Raw genomic sequence first — 23757 nt, 5'->3', positions numbered from 1 at the left:
ACATGGTGTTAAGGTGGGAGGTTTACATGGACAGGTCATGGTTTTAAGAGTGAGAAATTTACATCATAACTTTCTAGATCATGCCTATGACTAAAATGGAAGTTAAGATTGTGAAGTAAAACTTAATTATATGTCTGTTACCTGACATTCTTAGAGGAAAATATTTAATGATGTGCACTTCAGGGAACTGCTGTATCTTACTTCCACTGAGCTTTGTGAATTACTTCAACAGTACAAAGATTTTGTAATTTAAATAAGAAATTTTGAGCTTATAGTCAATCATATTTCTACTATTTATGTACATGTGATGCAATAGCCAAATACACTGCTCAAGAATTTGCAATGTCATCCTACAAAATGTGGACAAACTTTCTAATGAAGCAGAAAATTGGGACTTCTATAAGTACAATTTAACTCCAAAATAACACAATAGCTGCAAAGAAAACATGAATAATGTCGTCTTAAGATTTAGCACATACAGAATCTGTTCTACATATTTTAGGCACAGTTGTACTACAGACAGAATAACAACAGGAGTACACCACTGCCAATGTAGTATAATATATAAACCTTCTGCATGTATAGAAAACCGCTACCTGCTCTTCTACTTGCTGACTGCTTTTAGAGATCATATACCCAAGAAGTCTCATCAGCTACCTCATCATTTGAAGCAATGCAAGGCAAAATTTCACCCTGCACCATTATGGACCCTCAAATCCAAAAAGTCAAAGTGAGTCCTGGAAAATTAGGCAACCCTGACCTGTTAACAGCCAGGCCTAGGTTTTCTTCAAAGCTTCCAGTGTGCTATTTTACATTGCTCAAGGTAAACAATTGCTCCATAATAAACTGACATTGCAGCCCCACTCATACCTCATCCACAGCAAGTTAAATGAATGGAGATTTGGAGGAACTGACAGGATTGTTGTTGACTGATATACCAGTTCTCCTTATTTCAATAACACTTCGACTAAGGAAATGGGGAGTGGTGCTACAGTGAAGATTTGAAAAATCTTTCCCTCCACACATACAAGGTCTGCAACACCACATAGATTTTACAACTTAAATACAAGAAATTTGGATCCCATGGTCAATCATGTTTCATGTGCTTATGTATACCTGTGATGTCATATTTACAATAGTGTCCAAGTATTTTTGCAGAACTCCTTAAGGATTTCCAAGGCTGATGTCAAAGAAACATGCAATTATTAAAAGGTATTTCATTTATATGGTCTTCACCAACTTTCGGTATCAGAGAATTTCTAACTATTTAAATATCTTTAAAGATTTGTCACAGTTCTATTATAGGCAATATAGCAGCTAATGTTATGTTCAATATACTCATTACCAAATAATCATCAGAGACATGGATTGATGAATAAATATTGACTAATTACCCATATGCCTCCAAATAGTTCAATGGCTCTTTTAACCTGAGGGGCCTTGTTAGAACATCTTACCCGAAAGTCAGAACCTCTGACATTGGCCCTTACATACTGTTCTGGTCAAATTTGACACTTGACAGCAGTAAAAATACCCTTAAAGGCCATTTTTTTTTAAAAGCTGAAATTTGATGACTTTTCCTAAAGTGACCCCACAATGCACAAAAATGAAAATATTTAAAAATGTTATACTTTTGTACAGGAGCTACAAATTTTTGTACATTGAGGCTGTTCCAGGTCAAATTTGACCCGTATCTATTGAAATGGATTTTAGATCTCTGAAACACAAATTAAGGATTAATCACCCATTTATTAATGTCAGATAAGCTATATATGCATCCTAAATAGATCTGTAGTTCAAAATTTGGTATAGACACTTGTTATGAGGGGATTCTTGGCCCGGGTCAAAATTAACCTGGACCAACTGTGAAAAAATAGAATATGAACAGTATGTAAGGGTTAGAGTTCTGTTAGTACTGTACTGCTCTCAATTTCAGATTAAATTTTGTTTTATTTACATAGATATCTTTGTGTTATCAAATAGGCCTGGAGAGTCTTGTTAGACATTTATCTTAAATATTTTCACAGATTTACATATCACATACATGAGACATTGTATGACAGCTGTCAGTATAAAGCTTATTAATGTACATCAATATGGAAATGACTTACCTGGGCAAGTTCCAAGTACATTAACACTTCTCCATCAATATCAACACCTTCCTTTTCAGCTTTTAGCAAGTCCTCCACAGCATATTGTTCTGCAAAGGAGGAAATGTGAAACTGTGTAACAGTAATGGATAATAAAGCATAAAATTGTTCCTAGTAAGACTAGAATGTAATATATTAAATTCATTGTATCAAATTATTCTGAAATGCTCCCATCCAGCACATGGCATTAAGGAAGTCATTTTGTTTTTAAATCTCTTGGGACAAAGAGTGGAGGGGGTAAAAACAAAACAAGCTATCTATAAAGTAGGAGTTTAAAAAAAATACTAAAACCGGATTACAGCCTTGAATTCTTTCTTCAAGATTGGTGAAAACATTGTAGTGCTGCATTTTAAAGTGAAATATGTATTATGTATGTGGAACAAATAATTTTGACTTGTTGAAAATGTGAAAATGGAAGATTGCCATTGTTTTTAAAAATTCATTACCAGAATTATTTCAATTACATACCAATTTCTTAATGATTCAAAAAGGATGAAACACTTATGAAATGTCAAGTTTTGAAGCAAAAATCTGCCCCTACCTACCATTAGACAAAACAGCACCCCAATTACCTACAAATCAGATAAGTAAACAGCCCATGCACACCAGGCAGAGAATTGAGGGATATAGACCATATATAGTCAGTTTAAATCAGCATCATGGGCCAAAGGGACTGTTCCTGCATTGTACTATTAAGTTGTCTGTTTATGTAAAATTTGGGAAAATAATTTAAACAGGATAGAGGCATCAAGGGTCTCAGAGAACAGGCTCACAAATCATCTTCTATTCACATGCCTTTAATGTAGTAAATGCCCATCGAGAAACTTGACAGGGGCAATATTAGTCTAAAAGTACCAAAACCATTGGAAAATTATGACCAAAACAATTCAATATAAGTTATATTTAACACATTACATCTTGCTTGTATCATACTACACACACTGCATACTTGTCTGTACTATAAAGAATCAGGCACTGAAAAACAGAACCATAATAAAAATGTTTGCAAGATATCAGGAAAAACACAACAAGCTGAAGATCTTTTTTCCCTGCAAAAGGCCAAAGTGTCCTGATAAAGTCCTTGAAATAACAAAGGGGTTCAGGCAAGGTAGGTGTAAAGAACACACTATATTCCTACATGGATAATCTAATAAAATAGAGACCATAAATGTGGAAGTGACATAATTCTACGAAGAAACTTACAAGAATTAACTTCAGTAGAAGTACTTTAGCTTCTGTTACATGTGGCCATGGAGTTGTTAAGCAGAAAGTTGGAAAGGATAGAATAAGCATGCAAATAATGTATTGTACTTCTTGTATCCATTCACTAAAATCATTAATCTTTCAATTGATGGGTTAAATACAAAGTCCACAAGTGAACTTAACAAGATTCCCAATAGTGCATGAGCTGTTCTCAAGCAATGAGAAGACTAAAGGTTGATTGTCTGCCTCTTGTTGTAATTCACATCTCAGATGTTGGTTGCATAGCTATGTTTCAACCACACAGTCTGCTTAATCAACTTGAGTAATATTGATATTTACAGCCTTTCAGGCACGAATCCTCCTCTGCCCCAGCATGAATTTGCTTATTACCCTAATGCTTGTGTTGACACCACTGAATAGGTCTGTCCATAACTTGTGTACGTCACAACTCCTTGTGAGTAATTGTAGCCATAGTTATAGTTATGACAAAATTTCTCCGCAGTAGTATGACCATGCATATTTCTGGATACATTAAATGAAAAAGTTGGAGGAGACTAATATGAAGCACAGTTAACATGCCTGTACTACAAAGTATGCAATTTGGAAGTATAAGTATCTTCTGACCAATTAGATTTGGTGAATTAGATGTACAGCTGTTGAAAATGGAGATGCAATTTAGAAGCAGTGGCAACACAATATCACAAAATTTCAGACCACAAATACATCTGGAAAAACACAATAGTAAGATATTCTATCCTCCAGTGAACCACTTGCAAATGGAATAAGCTGAATTTAGATCTCTATTTGATGCATCACTCAGTGTCAGGACCTGAGCATTTTTGTTGCAGCATTTTACTAAACAAGATAAATTGCTACTTACTTCCCTTTGGGAAAAATGATGTAAAATATGTGTTTTTCTAGTTTAGTATTCCTTCTTTAATACTGACCTGTCAGAGCCACAAAACGTGGAAGGCACAGCCTGTTTGCCAGGGCAATTAACTCAATTGGATCAAGCTGTGAATTGAATGAGAATTGGCTGGTGTACAGGTACTCCAGAATTGCTTGCATACAAGCCTTGCTTGTACTGGGGAAGTAGACCTGCAAGTGAAGGCAATGTATTATCTTACAAGAACTTGTTCTCAAATGCTAAATGATCATGTGGTTAATAAGTATTATTAAATATTGATATAAATTTGCAGTGTCCAAAATCTGAATTAAGATCACTTCACTCCAAATCTGGATGGTTGTGACAGGATACTGTTGTAAATTCATTTTGATCATCTACATTTAGTACTTCATTACATTCACTAACTTTGTTTAATTTGATACAATTACAAAAAAACTGTATTTGATATGTTTCATTCATGTGTGATAGATTTTGAATGCAGGTCATAAGACACCTTTTTCAGTTAATACAGCATGGAATACTTTGCACTGAGCAGCTCATGTTTGCTAAACACTCCAGAATGACCAAAAGACTCCTGTTGTAATCTCAGCAAGAAACCACAAGGATACCATTACTCCAACAAATAACCACAGTGGTTCTGAGGGTTAGCCACTTACTTCAAGCTTACAAAACTTCAAGTGCATTCAGTCTGTAATAACGTTAGAGTACAGTGTTCAAAACTTTCTGTTTTAACCTTAGTTCATTTCAGATTTATAGATGCTTATACAATTTCATGTCGATGTGATTGTGTCAGTGCACTGCAATTATTAGAATCATTTTGCTGTATTTTTGTTCTCAAGTGTCAAAATTTACACTTAACATTTTATAATAACATTATGGAATTAAATATTCAATCTTCACCACCCCTGCCTCACCCTAAAAGCCCCCTTGAATGGATTAAAACCATTTGCAGATTGTTTTGAGACACTCTGGAAATTTGACCATATAGTCACTGATAATTTCCACATAAATTCATAGGATAATATATTACTTGTATAATACTTCATCTGGCTTGTAACAGAGAAAAGCAGATCAAATGTATCTTTGGAATATCTATTGCTGCTAAATCCCATGATGTTAATGGCACACGGAGCTGAATCTTACCACTCCCCTGTTGCTAGTCCTCTCCACCAGATACCATGCTCCATGCCTTTCCTCACAATAAACCCTCAGCTTTACCATCACAACTAAGCCTCTGCCATTTAGCCATTGGTCTTCCCAAATTACAACTCAATCCCACAGACTAGGTCTAACACTAAAGAACAGAAATGGATCCACCAAAAGATTGTCGACGTGCCTCAGCATTCTCATCAAGACCATTAAGCAATTTTAAAAAAATCAGGGCATGAATATCACCGATAAGACCAACATTCATTACCCATCCCTAATTGTGACAAGTACATTTTGAATTACTACCGTTCTTTGGTCACAATTAAGGATGGCTAACAATGTTGAATAGGGAATTCCAGGATTTGACACCAATGACAATTAAGAACTGACAATTATAGCCAAGTCAGGAAACTTAGAGGGGAAAACGTAGGCACCTTAAACCTTCTGTTTTTCTTGCTAAAAACCATTATGGATTTGGCTGTTTTGTCTAGGTAAGAAATGTAACAATGTAGATAACACACACTGAAGCCATGGTGAGGTACTGATGAGCGAATGAGCATTTTTGATGATTGATGAGCACTGATTAACTGGGCTGCTTTGTTCTGAATGGTGTCCAGCTTCCTGAGTGCTGTTACCAGGCAAGCAGACAGCACTGCATTATTATGATTTGTGGATAGTGAAAAGCTTTGGGGATACACAGAATCAAGTAACTCACAGCAGAACATCTGCTCTATGGTTGATCTAGTGAATGGTGAACCCCAAGGTGTTAACAGTGTGAGATTCAGTACCACTGAATACCAGAGAAGATGTTTAGTGTTTGCTTGATGGAGATACTCATGGCCTGGACATTATTTGCCATGTTTTATATTATGGAACACACACAAAATGCTGGAGGAACTCAGCAGGTCAGACAACATCTATGGAAATGAATAAACTGCCAACGTTTTAGGTGAAGACCCTTTCATTTCTGAAGAAGAAACTCAGCCTGGAATGTCAACTGTTTATTCCTTTCCATAGATGATGTCTGACCTGCTGAATTCCTCCAACATTTTTTTGAGAGTTGCTATAGATTACCAGCATTTCAGGATCTCATGTATACATTTTATCTCATGCCCAAATGTTGATCTTGCTGCATGCAAGCATGAATTTATAGATTAGCCGAGGAGTTTTAAATAGACTTAAATACTGCCCAGTCAAACTTCCCAACATTTAACCTTAAAGACCAAAATAAAATTAGAAAATGCTAGAAGTATTCAGCGGGGTAGGCAAATCTGTGAAAAGAGAATGATTTAATGTTTCATGTCAAAGGCACTTGGTCATGATTTTTTTCTCCCACAGCCTGACCTGCAGTGAATTTACAGCATCTTTTTTTTTCACTGCAGTAGCTGATGGTCCATGGGGCTAGGAGAATGGGTTGAGGTATTCAGGCTGTGAAGTGTAGAAGATGGAATGATTGACCTCCAACAAATTCTATCATCTTCATTTGAGAGGGGAAAGATTCCAGCCATTCGAGTGTTTTCCTACTGGTGCGCATCGACTTCAATTACCAGAGTTCTCTGGTGCTACATGCTATCATAACATATCATGCTTTCAAATTGTATTCACTCTTACCTCATTTCTGGAGTCCAGCTCTTTGTTCCATGTATGGACCGTAGCTGCAATGAGATCTAAAGCTAACTTGTCTTGGCAAAACCTCTTTAGTTCCCATGCATGCCCATCTAATCATGACTAAGGAGTCAGATAATTCCACCTTCATGTTAATTCAGATTCAGAAATATGAAGCCTTTCTACCTTGAGATTTTGAATAATATCCAGCAAGCTGCAGTGACTTATGGCTGGGCTGTCTGCAGGATTGCACAAGATTAACGAGACTTCAAAAGCCTATGACAAACTTTCTCGTAATTGATGTAGCTCCAGTCACTAATGAAACACTTTAACAAACAACTTTGAGGAATTAAGAACTGAAACATAATACTGCGCATAAGCTTCAGTGTGCTAATCACAATCAGAAGCTGACTGGATCTCTGTTGAATGAAAAGCTTTTATGTATTTATGAAAGAAAATAGGTTGCTGCACTTAAATACTAGTGGAATATGTTACTTTAGATGCTTCTTACACTTGAAAGTACTTCCCTTTTTAAACAATCAGTTTCCATGTGTGGTATTACAAGGGGTGATTGATAAGTTCATGGCCTAAAGTAGGAGTCAATTTTAGAAAACCTAGCACATTTATTTTTCTACATAGTCCTCTCCAGCATTTACACACTTAGTCCAGCGGTCGTGGAGCATATGGATCTTGGACCTCCAGTAAGTGTCCACAGCAGGGGTGATTGATAAGTTTGTGGCCTAAGGTAGAAGGAGATGAGTTATATAGCTCTTGTTACATGCACGTGCAGTTCAATTCTTTGAGTGATTATGCATAAAAGTTTGGTTAATAACTTATCGGGGTGATTGGTAAGTCTGTGGCCTAAGGTAGGAGATGAGTTATTAACTTCAAACTTTCTGCATAATCACTCAAAGAGTTGAACTGCACGTGCATGTAACGAGAGCTGTATAACTCATCTCCTTCTACCTTAGGCCACAAACTTATCAATCACCCTCGTACACATCAATGAGTGTTCTTATCTTCGTAACACAATGGTATTAGAAGTTGCCCAAGTGTGCCTACAACAATTCCATGGCAAAGCAAAAATCAAAGCAATGGTTACTCTTCCTATAACTCCTGGAAATGGTTGCAATTATTTAAACAACTTTTAATGGTCCAGAGGTGAAACGATCTAAAGTAAGCCCTTTAGAGCTGCAAGCCCCGAGTATAATAATGGGCTATAAGGATTTTTAAAAAACTCCATGGTCTATGTGTAAGTACCTCTAATGTCATGCCCCTTTTTCCTTTATCTCCTGAAATAGACAGATTCCCATTCAAGAATCAATTTCTCAAGGTCAGGGAATTACTTTCTCGTGTACTTACAACTTGAGAAGAATGTAGTACTACAGCAAGAATCAACAACTCACCAAGCTACAGGCTTCAGAGTGTAAACAGAAAATGGTATTCATCTTACATCCCCAGCTATGTCAGTGGTGGTAACAGTGGAAAGCAGCATGAGGCAATGCCTGGCTGGCTACTTGTGGGCATTACAACTGGACTTTATTGAGGAGAAGTTTGATACAATTAGTTTAGAAAAATCAAGTAATCAGAAATACAGCCCTATCTCAGTTACTCTAGCATCTCAACACTTACCATATGTGATTTTGGTGTAAGATTCATAGCTGACTGGGCATAATAACCAAGTATACACTCTATATCTACAGATTTGCTTAGAAAGAAGGGAACACTATAACAATCAGTTAAGAGATTATTAGCTTCTCCTCACAGACACACAGGTTAATTGTAACACATTCACCACAGTGCAAACCACCCAACTCAGATAAGACCAAGACCTTCTTAATCTGTATGGGTCAAGGTGCTCACAGTATTATTCAGGAAAATGTTGAAACCATAGCAAAAGATTGTATATGCAATCTAGTTAATAAACTTTCTCAAAGAATAAAGTTATTTCATCAACCAACCTCTTTGGTGGAACTCTCCAGGAAAGATCCTCCAAACATAGCTGCCATCCATTCACAACTGGAAATTAGCAGAGACTTATGGCCATTTATACTCCCATCATCTAATTTAAGAGTTACATCTGCCATTGAAAGTTGAAAAGTGTTAATATTGCAACTGTAAAAGTCTATTTGTAAAACAGCATAATAATCAGACAATGGCTTTCTTTTTAGCAGCAATGACAAGAGATAATTGTGTTTTGTGCATGCTATAAATGTTTCAGGTCGGCAGCAGTCAGACAACATGGTACCAAGAATAAACGTACTTAAACAAATCACCCTCTCAATATTCCATCCCTTATCATGACTGTCATCTGATACCTCCATTAATAAGGAAGAAGTGGCATTTTTTTTAAGATATAAGTGTTTATTTTTGTAAAGGACAATTGTACTGGCAGTTTGTTCAAGTTCACCACTGAACACAAAGTCATAAAATGCTCATTTTCAAATAGACTCTGTGCTCAAAAGGCAAACATGCCAAAACAATTTTTGTAAACCCCCAAGGCTATTTCCACTTTAGCTTCATGCATTAAGATTGGATTCAAGACCTATTTTGCTTTAGAACACAGGAGGAAGGACTCCTGCTCTACTTCACTATGGAGTCTACTCAAAGCTCCTATGCAGCAATACTATGCTTGCAGTGTGAATGCAGTATCTACAAGCAGAACCCTAATGGGAAATTCAGATGAAAAGTATTCCAAGAATAGTAATCCAAAAAAATATTGTGCAAGTGTACAGCAAACAAATGAAAGCATTGTGTATTGTTTGTTGATCAGAGAACTATGAAGTTGGCAATAGGCTGTTTAAGAGGTTCCAACGTTAATCACAGTACTTTGTACCCCACTGCACAGTAACAGTTTACTCAAAAGGTTAAGAATTAGGATACAAAAAAAGCAATTGGTGGTGCTTAAAATTAAAACAGTCAGAATTATCTCCCAGCATTTTTACTTGAAATTAAGTAGATGGTGTTTTTGCTGACTGTTTATCTGAGAAAACTAGATTATATTACTGTAGTTATATTCAAAACTCTTGAAAAAGCTGCTAAAACAATTTTAAATTAACAGGAATAAAGAGTATAAGTTTAAATTGAGAAAATTACCAGAAAAAGTTCCCTTCGCTAAGCATTCTTTTATCCGGTTTGCTTTCCTGACATGAAATGCTTTTGTGATCTCCTGATTCATAAAGGCTTCTTTATTTTGAATATTTTCAACCATCATACGCAAATCAAAAACTTCCAAAATCTCTGCTATTTGTGCAATTCTCATCAGGTCTTTTTCATTTTCATCCAACTCTCCTGTGTAAAGGAATCGTAATACAGCTTCATAGGGCCCTGGCTGGATTGATTGGTCCATCCTAACCACTGTAATAAGACCTGTCCTTTTTGTTACAGGGTTCTCCAAGACTTCTTCATGAATATAAGTAAAGGCCTTGCTCCATGAAGATAACTCTTTTCCTGTCTGCATTTCCTTCACTGCAGTGGATTCATCTTCAGGCATGCTCACTTTCAAAATGCCATCACTCTTGGATGCTCTTAGAGTGCAATGCATTGAGCTAACACCAACCTCACCACCATCGTCATCTGTATCAAGACTCAAAGTTCTCATCAAATGGTCCCGACCAGATTTCACAGGTTTCTCATCATTTGTTTGAGAGTCACCAGATAGGTCCAACAAAAACAGATCATAAAATTTTGATGATGAGGTAGCCAGGTATACTTTGTGAGCATAGATTTTAATCTGGTTCTGAAGCACAAATATAACATCAGCACACAGTGGATTGTTGAGCAGATGGCTAGGTCTAAAAGCACTCACAGGACTGTCTGGAATTTTCATAACTGGGGGTGGTGGTTTAGGTGGCAGGAATGGAGCCTGGAGTAAAGGCTTCTGCACCTTCTTCAAGTGAGATTTCCAGAACTGTAGGTGCCGCCTAGATATCAGTGCACCTCTGACAGCATTATCGAATACATCCTTGATGCCAAATTGATCAAACACACTGGTCTCGTAATATGGGATCCCAAGTTCTTTGGCTACCTCTCGGCCCTTCTCAGGAGGTAAAATGTCATTGGGTCTTATTGGTCTAGGAATAAATACAATGAAGTAAATGAATTGGCAAAACAACATCAATTCCACTTTGAGACATTTCTAATCTGACAAGAATATATTAAACAGCAAACTTTTCTTTACTTACAGTGACTCAAACTTAACTCTAAAGGCAGCAACTACTGCATCAATGAAAGTAATTTTCATAGCATGCCTGAGATATGAAGTTTTGGAATGTGAGCAGATCATTTCACTTCTGGCAAACTGTGCTATATAGTACACAAACATTAAGTACTGACAACAAAATCTGGATCTGTTATAAGCAGAAATAATTTTACGTGTCTCAATCAAAGAATACCCATTATGAAACCTGACAATATCACAGTTATTCTAGAATTGATTATTTTCTTATTGATCATCGTTTATTAACAGATGTTATTGATTGTAAATATGATTCTATTGCTATTTCGGATCATGCACCTTTGAAGTTATCTATCAAGATTTCGGACTTTTCGAATAATACTAGATCTTGGAGACTTAACGCTACTTTGCTTCAAGATCCAGAATTCATCACCTACATAAAACAGCAAATTGACTTGTTTTTCTCAACAAACTATACAGAAGAGATTGACAGAGGAATACTTTGGGATTCTTTTAAGGCTTTTATCCGTGGACAAATTATCTCATATTCTGTCGGTAAAAGAAAACAAAGATATTTAGATATTGCTTTATTAGTGGATAAAATTAAAGAAATTGATAAGATTTATTCCGTGATTCCTACCAAACAACTTTATAAGAAAAGAGTTGAGCTTCAAATGGAGCATAGCTTATTATTATCTTCTTCAATTGAGAATCAATTAATTAGGACCAGGGCCCAATTTTATATCCATAGTGATCGAACTGGTAAATTATTAGCTAACCAATTAAAAGCCATTTCGACTAAGCGACAAATTATTAAAATTCGTAAACAAGATGGAAATCTGACTACTGATCATAAAGAAATCAATAACACTTTTCAAGATTTTTATAAATCTTTATATAAATCAGAATTTGACGGCGATCTGTCCATGATGGATAACTTTTTTAACAATTTGAATATTCCCAAACTGACAGATGAAGATCGTAGCTTGTTTGATGCTCCTATCTCTCTGGCCGAAATAGGAGAGGCCATCTCATCAATGAACTCAGGGAAAGCTCCTGGTTTTATTATAGAATTTTTTAAAACTTTTTCTTCTTTGCTTTCCCCTTGGCTATGTGAAATTTTTAATGATGCATTTGTTAAGAAGAGATTACCTCAGTCTTTTTATGAAGCTACTATCTCTCTAATTCTTAAAAAAGATAAGGATCCCACTCTATGTGCATCTTATCGCCCTATATCACTATTAAATGTAGATTCTAAGATTCTTACAAAAATTTTAGCTATTAGGTTAGAAAAGGTATTATCAGAGATTATTTCAGAAGATCAAACTGGTTTTATTAGGAATCGGTATTCCTTTTTTAATATTAGAAAATTGATTAATATAATTTACACTTCATCACCCACAATTCCAGAAAGTGTTATTTCACTAGATGCTGAAAAAGCCTTTGATAGAGTTGAATGGGTATACTTATTTAACACTTTGAGATATTTTAATTTTAGTCCTAATTTTATATCATGGATTAAACTAATATATCATAAACCTTTTGCTTCTGTTCTTACAAATAATTACAGATCTTCCTTTTTTCAATTATCTCGTGGTACGAGACAAGGTTGTCCCTTAAGTCCTTTATTGTTTAATATTGCATTAGAACCTTTAGCCATTGCTATTCGTGAATCTCCTAATATTTTTGGTATCACCCGTAATGAGAAATTATACAAGTTATCACTCTATGCTGATGACTTGTTATATATTTCTGATCCTGACAGGTCTATTCCCGCTATTTTATCCTTGTTGGCTAAATTTGGTAGTTTTTCTGGTTACAAACTAAACTTGGATAAGAGTGATTTATTCCCTTTAAACGCGCAAACTTTATTGAATGAAAGGACGCCATTTAAAGTTGTTGATGATAACTTTATCTATTTAGGTATAAAAATTACTAAGAAATATAAAGATTTATTTACATTGAATTTTCTACCTATGCTTTATCAAATTCAACAACTTACTACAAGATGGTCTCCCTTATCCTTATCATTAGTTGGTCGGATTAATGCTATTAAAATGATGATTCTACCGAAAATTTTATACTTATTTCAAGCTTTACCAATTTTTATTCCTAAATCTTTTTTTGATAACATTGATTCAAAAATTTCTTCATTTGTGTGGCAAAATAAAAATCCTAGGTTAAGTAAAAGGCAATTACAAAAATCTAAAAAAGATGGTGGTTTAGCTCTACCTAACCTTAGATTTTACTATTGGGCGAATAATATTCGTAACTTAATATATTGGAAATCAGATTTGGATTCACCATTGTGCCCACAGTGGGTAAATTTAGAATGCAAAGAGGCACAGGGATATTCTCTATTCTCCGTTCTGGGTTCTTCTCTTTCTGCCGATTTAGTTAAATTTAATAAACAGATATCTAACCCTGTTGTCAAACATACATTACGAATTTGGTTTCAATTTCGTAAATTTTTTACTCTGAAAAACTTTGTTCTTGATAGCCCTATTTTACTTAATTTTTTTTTCAAACCTTCTTTGACAGATCAAGCCTTTAGCATATGGAAAAGGAAAGGTATAAAATGTTTTCGTGATCTTTTCTTTGAAGGTAGTTTGATGTCTTTCGACCAACTTTCCAACAAATTTGAGTTACCTAAATCTAACTTTTTTAGATATTTACAAATTAGAAATTTTTTACATAAAATTCTACCATCCTTCCCCAATTCAACTTCAATGGATTTTTTAGGTATGATTTTTACCTTAAATCCCTATAAGAAGGGATTAGTAGCTTTTATTTATAATATGATTATGAAGATACAACCAGAAATATCAGGTAGAATTAAACAAGAATGGGAAAAAGAACTTCAATATAATATATCAATAGAAAAATGGGAAAAAATTTTACAAATGGTTAATTCTTCTTCTATATGTGCTAAACATGCTTTAATACAATTTAAAATTGTACATAGAGCTCATATGTCTAAAGATAAGCTTGCTCGATTCTATTCTCATATTAAACCTCAATGTGACAGATGTCATTCAGATGTGGCTTCATTGACCCACATGTTTTGGTCATGTCCCGCTTTACATAACTATTGGAAGGACATATTTGCTACCATTTCCTCAGTCTGGAATATCGATTTACAACCTCATTTTATTACTGCAATTTTTGGTATACCAAATGAAGATGATAATCAGTTTTCCCCTTCAATTAGACGAATGATTGCTTTTGTAACATTAATGGCCAGAAGGTCTATATTACAAAATTGGAAAGAAGTAAATCCTCCTACCACGTTCCAGTGGTTCTCTCAAACTATTTCTTTTCTGAGCTTGGAAAAAATTAGAAGCACTATTTTTGACATCAATTAAATTTGAAGAAACTTGGGGACCGTTCATTCGACATTTTCATATGAATTAATTTGGCCTCTTCCAGACCTTCTCTTTACTTATCCATGTTCAGGTATGGAGTTCCGGAGTTTTTGGCACTATCATATACAAATAAACTGTTATTATTGCCCATGTTAGTTTAGTTTAGTATTTTTTTTTATATTTTTTGCCTGTATTTTTATAATTTTTTCTTTTTCCTTTGATGATTATTTTTATTTTTTTTCATATAATTATTATAGACTTGATTGACAATGTACTATGTTGATATTTTAATAGAATATTGTTATCCTACCACTAATTCAATTTCAAGTCTTATGCATTTATAACCTATTTATTATTATATTGTTTCTTTTATATATGAAATTCAATAAAAAGATTGAAAAAGAAAAAAAAAGAAAGAAACCTGACAGATTCAGTGCCAAGCTCACTCTTATGCAACCATCTTTTAAGATTTGTTTTCATCTGGAATTGCTTGGATGCACAATGTTAGAATGTTGGCACAAGAACTCAATTAAAATTGCTGTGGAACTTAAAGATTTATCAGATTCTAATTACAGGCTCATGTTTTTAAATGTTTCTACAGCTTTAAATTGCAAATTGGGCAATGAATTTGGTTTTACCTGACAAATTATCATTGTTACATTTTATTTAGAAAATTTCTTATGATTATGGAATTTATCAATTAAGCCAATTATTGGGGATTCGTTTAATTTTACTAAGAATCAGCTCGATGAGTACTATGCAGGAATTTTTAACCAAAGTATAATACATGTATAAAAATGACATAAAAAGCAAAGCAAAATTATATAGAAATGACCAGTCTAATTAATCTACTGGTGTTCAGGCTCCACGGAAAATGCAGTTTTAATCACTTGTCAAATACACCCTTAAAGGGATTGGGTTTATCTTATAAGAGCACTAAGTATGCAGTTTATTGCATTAACTATTCAGATTAATTTCTTTATTGCACCTACAACTAAATGAATGTCTTGATGTACACATGATAAATTAATCACAGTTTAAATAGGTAGTGCAATAAACTATATTTTTACCATGCTAAAGCAGCAAGTCTGTTCTCCTAATATGAAGTATACATTGCTTAAGAATTTTAACCTGACAGCAATGTGGGCATACAATACAATGGAAAGGGCATAGTTTATAAACTAAAAATGTATATTTGTTGTCCAAATTACAAATATAATAATTACATTAACATATAGGTAAAAGAAACGATTCAAGACAAAAATCGTGCCAGGAGAAATGATTTGAGATGCTGGCCGTATTTGGACAGTAATGCACATTCAGAAGTAGGTAAAGAAAACAGCATCATGGAAAAAAATTAAACATAGACCAATGAAGCATTTAAGGAACATTACCCAAGGGATAAACCTGAAGTTCAAATAAACCAATATTAACTGTAAAAACCAATGATCTCATAAACACATCTATTCGTGAATGTGCAATATCATTCTATCGTCGTTGAAAAATACGCCTACGTAAACGACTTAAAAGCCGGGTTGGAAACAATAACATTGTGATGAGTTAGAATGAGAAAAATGCATAGCTAAAATACACACATTGCACGAAGTTTTAGGAAGATTTCTCAATACTGATGCTCTCAGGTTATTATTAATACAAACCCATATACAATATCATCAGCATTTTCATTAGTGAGTTTCAACTGACATAAGGCACCTAAAATATATACTAAAATGTAGGGGTGAATTCTCACTCAAGACCTCTTTACTAGAAAATGACAGAGCTTTCAGAACAGATTCTCCAAAGCAGAAATCAGAGGTAGAATTATATAGCACAACCGTAATTGAGTTCCCTATCTGGCCTTGAAAAAGTTAACATTGTGTTAAAATGTTCATCACTTCAGTTTATCCATCCCGTTAGAAAATTTGTGCCAATTATTCTAAAAGGATCCATCCTATTTCCTCAGGAATGTTGTGGCTCTTACAACAGAGTAAATATGTTTCTCTTCAGATCATTCAGATGGGAAGCTCATTCTGTAAAAGGGCTGGATGGTTTAGAGTTTGTGAAATGTGTGCAGGATAGTTTTTTGCAACAATACATAGAAGTACCGACTAGAGATGGAGCAGTTTTGGATCTCCTGTTAGGGAATGCGATAGGTCAGCTGACAGATGTACGTGTTGGGGAGCACTTCGGGTCCAGTGATCACAATAGCATTAGCTTCAATATAATTATGGAGAAGGACAGGACTGGACCTAGAGTTGAGATTTTTGATTGGAGAAAGGCTAACTTTGAGGAGATGCGAAGGGATTTAGAGAGAGTGGATTGGGTCAAGTTGTTTTATGGGAAGGATGTAATAGAGAAATGGAGGTCATTTAAGGGTGAAATTATGAGGGTACAGAATCTTCATGTTCCTGTTAGGTTGAAAGGAAAGGTTAAAGGTTTGAAAGCACCATGGTTTTCAAGGGATGTTAGAAACTTGGTTTGGAAAAAGAGGGATGCCTACAATAGATATAGGCAGCATGGAGTAAAGGAATTGCTCGAGGAATATAAAGAATGTAAAAGGAATCTTAAGAAAGAGATTAGAAAAGCTAAAAGAAGATACGAGGTTGGTTTGGCAAATAGGTGAAAGTAAATCCAAAAGGTTTCTACAGTTATATTAAAAGCAAGAGGATAGTGAGGGATAAAATTGGTCCCTTAGAGAATCAGGGTGGTCAGCTATGTGTGGAGCCGAGGGAGATGGGAGAGATTTTGAACGATTTCTTCTCTTCGGTATTCACTAAGGAGAAGGATATTGAATTGTGTAAGGTGTGGGAAACAAGTAACGAAGTTATGGAACCTATGACAATTAAAGAGGTGGAAGTACTGGCGCTTTTAAGAAATTTAAAAGTGGATAAATCTCCGGTGCTGACAGGATATTCCCCAGGACCTTGAGGGAAGTCAGTGTAGAGATAGCAGGAGCTCTGAAGGAGATCTTTTAGATGTCATTAGAAACGGGGATTGTGCCGGAGGATTGGCGTATTACTCATGTGGTTCCATTGTTTAAAAAGGGTTCTAGAAGTAAGCCTAGCAATTATAGACCTGTCAGTTTGACATCAGTGGTGGGTAAGTTAATGGAAAGTATTCTTAGAGATAGTATTTATAATTATCTGGATAGACAGGATCTGATTAGGAGTAGCCAGCATGGATTTGTGCGTGGAAGGTCATGTTTGACAAACCTTATTGAATTTTTTGAAGAAGTTACGAGGAATGTTGACGAGGGTAAGGCAGTGGATGTAGTCTATATGGACTTCAGCAAGGCCTTTGACAAAGTTCCACATGGAAGGTTAGTTAAGAAGGTTCAGTCGTTAGGTATTAATGCTGGAGTAATAAAATGGATTCAACAGTGGCTAAATGGGAGATGCCAGAGAGTAGTGGTGGATAATTGTTTATCGGGATGGAGGCCGGTGACCAGCGGGGTGCCTCAGGGATCTGTTTTGGGCCCAATGTTGTTTGTAATATACATAAATGATCTGGATGATGGGGTGGTAAATTGGATTAGTAAGTATGCCGATGATACTAAGGTAGGAGGTGTTGTGGATAATGAGGTGGGTTTTCAAAGCTTCCAGGGAGAATTATGCCAGTTAGAAGAATGGGCTGAACGTTGGCAGATGGAGTTTAATGCTGAGAAGTGTGAGATTCTACATTTTGGCAGGAATAATCCAAATAGAACATACAGGGTAAATGGTAGGGCATTGAGGAATGCAGTGGAACAGAGAGATCTAGGAATAACAGTGCATAGTTCCCTGAAGGTGGAGTCTCATGTAGATAGGGTGGTGAAGAAGGCTTTTAGAACGCTGGCCTTTATAATGATTTATAAATACTCAATGAGCATTGAGTACAGAAGTTGGGTTGTAATGTTAAAATTGTACAAGGCATCGGTAAGGTCAAATTTGGAATATTGTGTACAGTTCTGGTCACTGAATTATAGGAAAGATATCAATAAATTAGAGAGAGTGCAGAGACGATTTACTAGGATGTTACCTGGGTTTCAGCACTTAAGTTACAGAGAAAGGTTGAAGAAGTTAGGTCTCTATTCATTGGAGCGTAGAAGGTTGAGGGGGGATTTGATCGAGGTATTTAAAATTTTGAGAGGGATAGATAGAGTTGACGTGAATAGGCTGTTTCCATTGAGAGTAGGGGAGATTCAAACGAGAGGACATGATTTCAGAGTTAAGGGGCAGAAGTTTAAGGGAAACACGAGGGGGTATTTCTTTACTCAGAGAGTGATAGCTGTGTGGAATGAGCTTCCTGTAGAAGTAGTAGAGGCCAGTTCAGTTGTGTCATTTAAGGTAAAATTGGATAGGTATATGGACAGGAAAGGAGTGGAGGGTTATGGGCTGAGTGCGGGTAGGTGGGACTAGGTGAGATTAAGACTAGTTCGGCACGGACTAAGAGGGCCAAGATGGCCTGTTTCTGTGCTGTGATTGTTATATGGTTATATCAATAAAATCCACCACAAAACTGATTCTTTGTACAACCTTCAATGAACCCCTCAAGTTGGACCAATGATGTCATCGTTCACTCTAAATGACTGCACAGAACTTGTGCAGCAAATAAAAATTGTATTGTGTTCCTGATGTGTCCCAAGGCTAACTATTGCAACTGCTTCAATGGCCTTACTTCTATCATAAAATCAAAAGTGGATACAGGTCCTCCCCAGCTGGGAGACTGGCAGAATGGATTTGCCAGCTGCTAACAAGCTGTAGGCAGTTCCTGCTATAGGGGGACTCAGTTTGTGGCCACATTTCTGACTTGTGCGGTTCAGGTTATGAACTGTTCACATGATCTAAATCCTGTGGAGACCTACATAGTTACTGATGATTGCACTCCATTTAATTCCACTTACACAGGGGTTCCCAACCTGGGGTCTACAGACCCCTTGCTTAATGGTTTTGGTCAATGGCATAAAAAATGTTAAGAACTCCTGTACAGCTTGAACGATCTACCATTCTGTATAGCAGATATTCAGGTTTTGTCTGTTACGTGGCAAGTAGTATTTATGCCAGACAAGTCAGGCAATGAACATCTTTAAAGGAATTTAACCACTGCCTTTAACGCTCTATGGGATTAATTCGGCCAGAAGCATATACTGGAGTTATCCAGGGTCTGTAATGGTTTTTGTTGTATATTTAATGACTAAGCTATACACGATTTAATTTCTAAATTTTCAGATCATAAAACATGAAAGAACAGAGGGGACCACAATAATGGTCTTCAATAAAATATAGATAGGATGGTGTAATAGCTGGCAGATGAAATTTAAGGCTGGGTAACAAGAATGATAAGTCATTACAAACAAGAGGGTGTAATACTAAAAAGGTACGAAAACATATTTAAGGATATGAGTATTAGTCATCAAAAGTACCAGGGCAGAGACTAAAAAATAATGGAGAGGACATGGCATTTTTTATTAAAGGACTGGGTTGGCTATGACATGGGTATTATGTCCATTTCCGAGTGTCACACTTTAGGAAAGATGGTGAGGGTTAACAGTAGAGGTTTATGAGGGAAGTGCAAGACATATATTCCAAATAAGAAGAAATTTTCAAAGGGAAGAAGGTAACTACCTTGGCTAACAAGTGAAGTCAAAAGCCAAAGTAAAAGCAAAAGAGAGGGCATACATGAAGGCAGGGCTAGTGGGAAGATAGAGGATTAGGAAGCTTTTAAAAACTTGCAGAAGTAAACTAAGAAGGTCATTTGGAAAGAAAAGATGAATTATGAGAGGAAGCTTGCAACTAATAAAGATGATACTAAAAGCTTTTGTAAGTAAGCGGTAAAAGAGAGTCAAGGGTAGACCTAGGACCAATATAAAATGATGCTGGAGGTATTGTAATGAGAGATGCAGAGATGGTAGAGGAACTGAACGTGTATTTTGCATCAGTCTTCACAGTGAAAGATGTCTGCAGTATACTGGACATTCAAGAATGTCAAGGGAGTGAAGTTTATGCAGTGAAAATTACGACTGAAAAGGTGCTCAGGAAGCGTAATGGTCTGAGGGTGGATAAATCTCCTGATCTGATGGAATGCACCCTCAAGTTCAGAAGAAAGTAGAGATTGCGGAGGCATTAACGATGATCTTTCAAGAATTGATACAATGCGTATCAGATGACTGGAAAATTGCAAATGTTACTCTGCTATTTAAGAAGAGTGGAAGGCAGCAGAAAGAAAAATATAGACCTGTTAGCCTGACATTAGTGGTTGGAAAGTTGTTGGACGAGATTGTTAGGGATGAGATTACAGAGTACTTGGGGGTACATAACATGACAGGCCAAAGCCAGCATGGTTTCCTGAAAAGAAAATCCTGCCTGACAAACCTACTGCAATTCTTGGGAGGAAGTTACAAGCAGGGTGGACAAATGAGATGTGGTAGACGTCGTGTACTTGGATTTTCAGAGGGCCTTTGACAAAGTGCCACACATGAGGCTGCTTAGCAAGATAAGAGCCCATGGAATTACAGGGAAGTTACTAGCATGGGTGGAACATTGGCTGGTCAGCAGAAAGCAGAGTGGAAATAAAGGGATCCTATTCTGGCTGGCTGCCAGTTACCAGTGAAGTTCCACAGGGGTCGGTGGAAGGAATGCTGCTTTTTACAACGTATGTCAATGATTTGGACTACGATTGATTTATGGCTAAATTTGCAGATGATACAAAGATAGGTGGAGGAGCAGGAAGTGTTGAGGAAACTGAGAGCCTGCAGACAAACTTAGATATTTAGGGGAATAGGCAAAGAAGTGGCAAATGAAATGCAATGTTAGAAAGTGTATGGTCGTGCATTTTGGTGGAAGAAATAAATGGGCAGACTATTACTTAGATGGGGAGAGAATTCAAAATGCAGGGATGCATTTGGAAGTACTTGTGCAAGATACCCTAAAGATTAGCCTCCAGGTTGAGTCAATGGTGAAGAAGGCGAATGCAATATTGGCACTCATTTCTGAAGGTATAGAATATAAGAGGAGGAATGTGATGTTGAGGCTCTATAAAGCACTCGTGAGACCATACTTGGAGTATTTTGTGCAGTTTTGGGCTCCTTATTTTAGAAAGGATATACCGACAATGGAGAGGGTTCAGAGAAGATTCATAAGAACGATTCCAGGAATGAAAGGGTTACCGTATGAGGAATGTCTGGCAGCTCTTGGGCTGTATTCCCTGGAGTTCAGGAGAATGAGGGGGACCTCATAGAAACATTCTGAATGTTAAAAGGCCTGAACAGATTAAATATGGCAAAGCTATTTCCCATGGTAGGGAATTCTAGGACAAGAGGGCACGACTTCAGGATGTCCTTTTAGAACTGAGATGCGGAGAAATTACCTCAGTCAGAGGGTGGTAAATCTGGAATTTGTTGCTATGAGCGGCTTTGGAAGCCAAGTTGTTGGGTGTATTTGAGGCAGAGATAGATAGATTCTTGATTAGCCAGGAGATCAAAGGGTATGGGGTGAAGGCAGGGGAGTGGGGATGACTGGAAGAATTGGATCAGCCCATGATTGAATAGCAGAGCAGACACGAAAGTCCAAATGGCCTACTTCTGCTCCTATATCTTATGGTCTTGTGCATGAGAATCTGAATCTATAAAAACATGTAGGAAATAGAGTGGATTGAGAAACCATATCCTTTAGTAGAAGAACCAAGAATGAGGGTACAACAAAAGGACTAAATGTGACATGAGGATTTAGTTCTGAAACAGTGAATGGTTAGGGTCTCGAATGCACTGCAGGGGTTATATTCAAAAGGGAACTGGATCATTATCCAAAAGAAAGAAAGAAGCGAATGAAGTAGAACTAACATGATTGCTCCTGCGTATAACTAGTACAGATTTGACATTTCAAATGATCTCCTTCCATCATGCCACTAATTCAAGACTCCAAACTCCCTGCCATTATTGAGTCAGATTCTGTATGATCTTGGCCCTTAATTATCCCTATGGCTGTGTTTACATTTTTGTGATGAAGCTGTCTTTTTAAATGCTGCAGTCCGTAAACAGTAACTCAAAATAAACAATCAGAAACTCAGGATACAGCTGAGGAAATATTTATTTAACCAGAAAAAAGTGTATCTTTATATGTCCTTACTTAGGAGCTTCGGATGCTGAAAAAAAAGTGAACACTACCTAATTTTTTTAAAATTTCTGTTCTTGCACTAATATGTACATTTACTGCAATTCAGCTTTTTTTTCCTTTATATCTATCAGAGGATAGTGGTCAAGCTCCATTAAAAAAAAAGTTCATCCTTACTTACAAACGATTTCCTGGTCTTGTCACTTCTGATCAAATTTCATTTCTAAAACCCTTTGTGTTGTGTTCCTCCAATTCTTGTCTTAAGCAGTTTCATTATTCATCGTTACAGCATAAGCAGCCTAGCCTTCTGAAATCCTCTCCATTTCCTTTACTATGCTTCTTCCTAAAATTTACCAGTTCAGCTCTTCAAGCTGATGATTATGTAAGTTAATGTAGTATTTCTTTAATATAGTGGTTCTGTGAAGCACTTTTGGTTATTTTGGAGTTCAGTGAATACAATCTCATTGTTACGGGACAGAAAAACAGTGAGAGAACAGATAATAACCAGCACTGCTATTTTGTAATCTTTTAGAAACAATGTTTAGAGATTTAGCCAAATTCTAGTTACACACCAAAAACAGGAAACATTAGCTACGACGTTTTCACGTTGAAAAAATCATTTTCAGAAACACTAATTTTATTTTTCTTATTTGCAATGGTGACTACAGGTTAAAAAAAAAGACCTGCTGCAGAATGCAATTATTTTGGACAGGAGAGCATAGATAAGTACATGATAGAGTGCAGACTGTTATTTGAAAAGGTTCATAGAAACACAGAAAACCTACAGCACAGTACAGGCCCTTCAGTCCACAATGCTGTGCCAAACATGTACTTACTTTAGAAATTATCTTGGGTTACCCATAGCCCTCTGTTTTTCTAAGCTCCATGTACCCATCAAGGAATCTCTTAAAAGACCCTATCGTATCTGCCTCCACCACCGTCACTGGCAGCCCACTCACGCATTCACCACTCTGTAAAAAACTTACCCCCGACATATCCTCTGTACCTACTTCCAAGCACCTTAAAACTGTGCCCACTCGTGTTAGCCATTTCAGTCCTGGGAAAAAGCCTCTGACTATCCACACGATTAATGCCTCTCATCATCTTAGGTTCC

At 36.3% G+C, this 23757-nt stretch overlaps 1 protein-coding gene across 9 annotated transcripts in view; it reads right to left on the bottom strand.

The window, feature by feature from the left end:
• rhobtb1 (Rho related BTB domain containing 1) overlaps positions 1-23757 on the bottom strand; it is a 70534-nt gene that overhangs the window by 3286 nt on the left and 43491 nt on the right. For 8 of the 9 annotated variants that reach the window (XM_059947374.1, XM_059947375.1, XM_059947376.1 and 5 more), the window contains 4 exons: positions 10111-11087; positions 8976-9094; positions 4301-4451; positions 2112-2200 (listed from right to left, as the gene is read on the bottom strand). In XM_059947374.1, coding sequence (XP_059803357.1) covers positions 2112-2200; positions 4301-4451; positions 8976-9094; positions 10111-11087 — 1336 coding nt within the window. Of the gene's footprint in view, positions 1-2111; positions 2201-4300; positions 7755-8975; positions 9095-10110; positions 11088-23757 lie in introns of those variants that run through there. The other variant, XM_059947380.1, reaches the window with a different exon arrangement.

Source organism: Hypanus sabinus, chromosome 22 (genome assembly GCF_030144855.1).
Source record: "Hypanus sabinus isolate sHypSab1 chromosome 22, sHypSab1.hap1, whole genome shotgun sequence".
In the NCBI taxonomy this organism is placed as follows: Eukaryota; Metazoa; Chordata; class Chondrichthyes; order Myliobatiformes; family Dasyatidae; genus Hypanus; species Hypanus sabinus.
The sequence above is the reverse complement of the archived record's forward strand: the minus strand, read 5'-3'. Positions and strand labels throughout refer to the sequence as shown.